The 4495-nt window shown below is 54.7% G+C and overlaps 1 protein-coding gene across 1 annotated transcript in view; it reads left to right on the top strand.

Moving 5' to 3' along the window:
• STX1B (syntaxin 1B) overlaps positions 1-4495 on the top strand; it is a 22514-nt gene that overhangs the window by 10187 nt on the left and 7832 nt on the right. Inside the window, exons 3-6 of the mRNA XM_008062041.2 lie at positions 260-359; positions 451-525; positions 3928-4001; positions 4403-4494. Coding sequence (XP_008060232.1) covers positions 260-359; positions 451-525; positions 3928-4001; positions 4403-4494 — 341 coding nt within the window. The remainder of the gene's footprint in view (positions 1-259; positions 360-450; positions 526-3927; positions 4002-4402; position 4495) is intronic.

Raw genomic sequence — 4495 nt, 5'->3', positions numbered from 1 at the left:
CCTTCTGCCTCAGCCTTCCAAGTAGCTGGAACTACAGGCGCGCACTACCACGCCCGGCTGATTTTTTTTTATTTATTGTAGAGATGAGGTCTCGCCAAATTGCCCAAGCGGGTCTCAAACCCACGTTTACCTTGCATGCTTCCTGGCCTTCTACCACCCCTCCTGGGGCTGGCCCGTCTCCCCGAATTCTGGCTGATTCTCCTGGATCCCCTTCTCCGGCCCGACAACTTGACTAGGTACAGCTGATTTTCTGCCTCAGGTAGAAGAGATCCGAGGCTGCATTGAGAAACTGTCGGAGGACGTGGAACAGGTGAAAAAACAGCATAGTGCCATTCTGGCCGCCCCCAACCCAGACGAGAGTGAGTGCTGCTGCTGGGTGGCTGTGGGGTGGGGGGAGGAGGGGTCTGGTGTCCCACCTAGACCTCTCACTCACCTTTGCCTTCCCTTCAGAGACCAAACAGGAGCTGGAGGACCTCACTGCAGACATCAAGAAGACGGCCAACAAGGTCCGGTCCAAGTTGAAAGGTGAGGAGTGCAATCCCTTAGCTAGAGAGGAAAAGAACTCTGCTCTCCCTGGGCAAAGCAGGCCTTTCTCTAAGGAATGTTTACAGACTTCCAGGAACCAGACACTTAAACAGTGGGAAGGCACACAACCCCAGGTATCCCCCCTTGATCCAGATTCTTTGGAGAAAGATACGTGACGGGGAAATGAGGGTTTTGGTCCAAATTGCACCTGAGCACTGCTGATTCCATCAGCATGAAAGTCCACTAGAAAAATATAAGCCGGGCTCGGTGGCTCAGCCTGTAATCCCACGCCTTTGGGAGGCTGAGGTGAGTGGATTGCCTGAGTCCGCGGGTTCGAGACCTGCCTGGGCAGCGAGACCTCCTCTCTACAATGAATCAAAAATCAGCTGGGCATGGTAGCGTGCACCTGTAATTCCGGCTACTTGGAAGGCTGAGACGGAAGGATCGCCGGAGCCCAGCAGGTCGAGGCTGCGGTGGCCGGGAGCGGCCACTGCACTCCAGTCTGGGCGACAGAATGAGACTCCAACTCAAAAAAAGAAAAAGAAAAAGAAAAATATAGTCCTCCAAGTGGCTTTGGTTTCATTGAGTCCTCATTTCTCCTGAACAGGCACTCAGCATAGCGCTGAGCACCCAGTAGGTGGGCCCAGCAAATGCGTCGGAATCGGTATCCTTGGCTCAGGACAGATTGGACTGTGTGGCTGACATCAGGGGCTGGCAAGCTTTCAACAGGCACTTGCCAAATGCTCATGTATTCACTCTAATTTAAGGACTTGGGTGCTGGTAATAACCACCTTCCCCCAAAGCATTGTGGGTTGGGAACCTCCTTGTCTGCTGGTGCCAGGAGAATAACAGTGTTACCGTGATGCTAATTTGTACACACATGGTAATTCAACATCAGGAAACATTTGCCAAGCACGTCCAGTGTCCAAAGCACATTGCTAGGCTTTGGGGGAAGAGGAGCCATATCAGGTGCCTGGCCCCGAGAGCACTGACCTTGGTCCAGGGAGATGAGGACAGGAAGTCCATGCCCTCCTGGGCTCAAGGGGAGGCCATGTGTGAGCCTCTGATGCTGATTTGTAAAAACAAGCCCTTTGTACTCAAGAGAGTAAGCTGGAATGGAAAATGCCCTAAACTGCGTGCACATTAAGTGCACGTCCAGGCTGGAGGTGTCCAACCTCCTCTGTCAACTCACTCAGGACGAGTCCCCTACCCTGTTTTCTCATCAGTACAACAAGAAAAATGGAAGCAATTTCAAAACTGGCTCTTTTGGGAGAGGGCAGCACAATCTTTTTTTTTTTTTCCAAATGAAATCTTACAAAGAGTCCCGATATCTAAAACATAAAAGTCAGGTCGCTCTGGCTGAACTGAAGTTGGGAGGCCCTACCTGTCTCCTCTTCATTCCCTGCAGCAGCCCCTGAGGTTCCTTCTCAGAAACAAGGTTCCTGCTGGCACACAATTGGAAAATCCCTGAGCTCAATGGTTTCTTTGGGGCCTCTGAATTCTGACCTTAAATACTCTCTATAAGACCCTGAGATGCCAGGCACAGTTGGCGAAAGCCTATAATCCCAGCACTTTGGGAGGCCGAGACGAGAGGACTGCCTGAGCACAGGGGTTTGAGACCAGCCTGGGCAACTTAGTGAGACCTCGTCTCTACAATATATCAAAAAATTAGCCTGGCGTGGTAGCACACGCCTGTAGTTCTTGCTACTTGGAAGGCTGAGGCAGAAGGATCGCCTGAGTCCAGCAGGTCAACACTGGGGTGTCTGTGCGCATGCCACTGCACTCCAGCCTGGGTGACAGAGTGAGACTCTGACTCAAAAAAAAAAAAAAAAAAAAACCCTGAGAAGGGCCCTGAGGGTGAAGGGTTTTGGAATAGATCAACAAATGAACTGTGAAAAGGGACTGTGGTTTAGAGAAGCTGAATCTTCCAGACCTCCAGGGAGAAGATCGTCTTCTTTTCCATCCTCTTCCAGCTGGTAGCATGAGCTCAGGCTTTGGGTGTGACCTTGAGTGAGTTGATTCACCCATTTGAACCTTGGTTTCCAGCCTGAAACATGAGCTGATATCACTGAACTCCCAGGATTCTTGTCAAAAGTCAATGAGATCCTGTAAAAGACCCCTCCCTCCAGACCTGGTTCCAGTCCCAAGTCTGACAGTGGGGCCCCAGTCTGGGCCAGCAGATCCGCTATCCCTGGGTGTGTGTTGCTGTGCTTTTCCCGCATTAGCTGGGCCAGAGCTGTCACTCAGTCACTGTACCCGCCATTGCTGGCAGGGGAGCCCTGGGGTACCATCCAGTTCCATACCTCCCCCACTGCCAGGAGAACAGAGAAGTGATGTTCTCAGGAATGGCCGGGAGGCCCTGCAAGGTCTGCAAGCACCTGGTGATTCATCCCTACTGCATTTTCTGATCTTACCAAGGTAGATCTTATCACAAGCTCTTTTCAAGAAAATCTGGATGATATTGTCAGGAATGCATGATCAAGCAGCAGGAATCTCAGTTAATCTGTGCACTTTTCCAGAACATCTTTTTTTTTGAGTTGGAGTCTCACTCTGTTCACCCAGACTGGAATGCGGGTGGCCACTCCTGGCCATCGCAGCCTCGACCTGCTGGGCTCCGGCGATCCTTCCGCCTCAGCCTTCCAAGTAGCTGGAACTACAGGCGCGCGCTACCACACCCGGCTAATTTTTGATTTATTGTAGAGATGAGAGCTCGCCAAGTTGCCCAGGCAGGTATCGAACCTGCGGGCTCAGGCAATCCACTCACCTCAGCCTCCCAACGGTGCGGGATTACAGGCTGAGCCACCCAGCCGGCTCAGAACATCTTTTAGGAGCAGGAATTCCCAGGACAGGGATCATCTTAAAGGGCAGGGAGAGGGTTGTATTCTCCCTTGGAGCATTCATCTGTTTGCTCAGGAATTCTCCAAGGAAAGGGTGGCCACTAGAACCTGGCCCACCTGGAAGTGCCCACCTTCCAGCAGAAAAATCACGGGATTTAAGGGTGTCTGTCCCTTATCCAGGGGCTGTAGGAAGAGGAGAGTTCCCCACATACAGGGGCCTCACCAGGGGACTGGGCCCCCACCCCCTCATGGAACTGGGTGGAAGTTACAGCAGGTGGGACTTTCCAAGACCCAGTTCGTCCGCCAGGACAAATAGCCCCCTTCTGTCTGGTGAAAGTCTGACCCTCAGTCTCCTGCCTTAAGACCCCCCCTCAAACGTCTTTTTATCTGCTGCCCTCGTACCCCCTCGCCCTGGAGCACTACTGACCGCACTCGTCATGGGCATGCCATCTCTTCTCAGACCTCGGGTCCGCGGGGAGGGGGGCGTGTTGACCTTCCGAACACCCCGGCCCCCACCCCACACTCCTTGGGCTTCCCGCCCGTCACTGCACCCTCTCTCCCGCAGCGATCGAGCAAAGCATCGAACAGGAGGAGGGGCTGAACCGTTCCTCCGCGGACCTGCGCATCCGCAAGACCCAGGTAGGCGGCGGCGGCCCGGCGGGGGCGGGATCTGGACCCAGCTCGGGTGTAGCCTTGGCGGGAGCACTGAGCGAATTGGAAGTGGGCGGGCCAGAGCCCAGCTGCGGGGCGGGGCCGAGGCGGGGCGGAGGCGGGGCCATAGGAGAGGCCGGAGCCGCGCCCCATCTCCGCGCCCTGGCTTGGTCTCCAGCCTGCCCTGGACTGGGATGGGGCGCGCGAGTGGCGGGGCGGGTAGGGAACTGTGAACTTGTAGGGATCTGGGATCGCAGCCCGAGCCGAAGAAGGGGCAGTAAACGGATTCAGCCCGTCCTTACCCATTCCACTCATGCCCTGCCCCTTCACCGGCCTGGGTCTCTGCTCCCTGATTCCCTGACATGTCTGTCCTCCCACCCCCACCCCAGCACTCCACACTCTCCCGGAAGTTCGTGGAGGTAATGACCGAATATAACGCTACCCAGTCCAAGTACCGGGACCGCTGCAAGGACCGGATCCAG

The sequence above is a fragment of the Carlito syrichta genome, unplaced genomic scaffold (genome assembly GCF_000164805.1).
Source record: "Carlito syrichta isolate Samal-C Ts95f unplaced genomic scaffold, Tarsius_syrichta-2.0.1 Scaffold305649, whole genome shotgun sequence".
NCBI lineage: Eukaryota > Metazoa > Chordata > Mammalia > Primates > Tarsiidae > Carlito > Carlito syrichta.
Note: the sequence above shows the minus strand (reverse complement) of the source record. Positions and strands in the feature narration are given on the sequence as shown.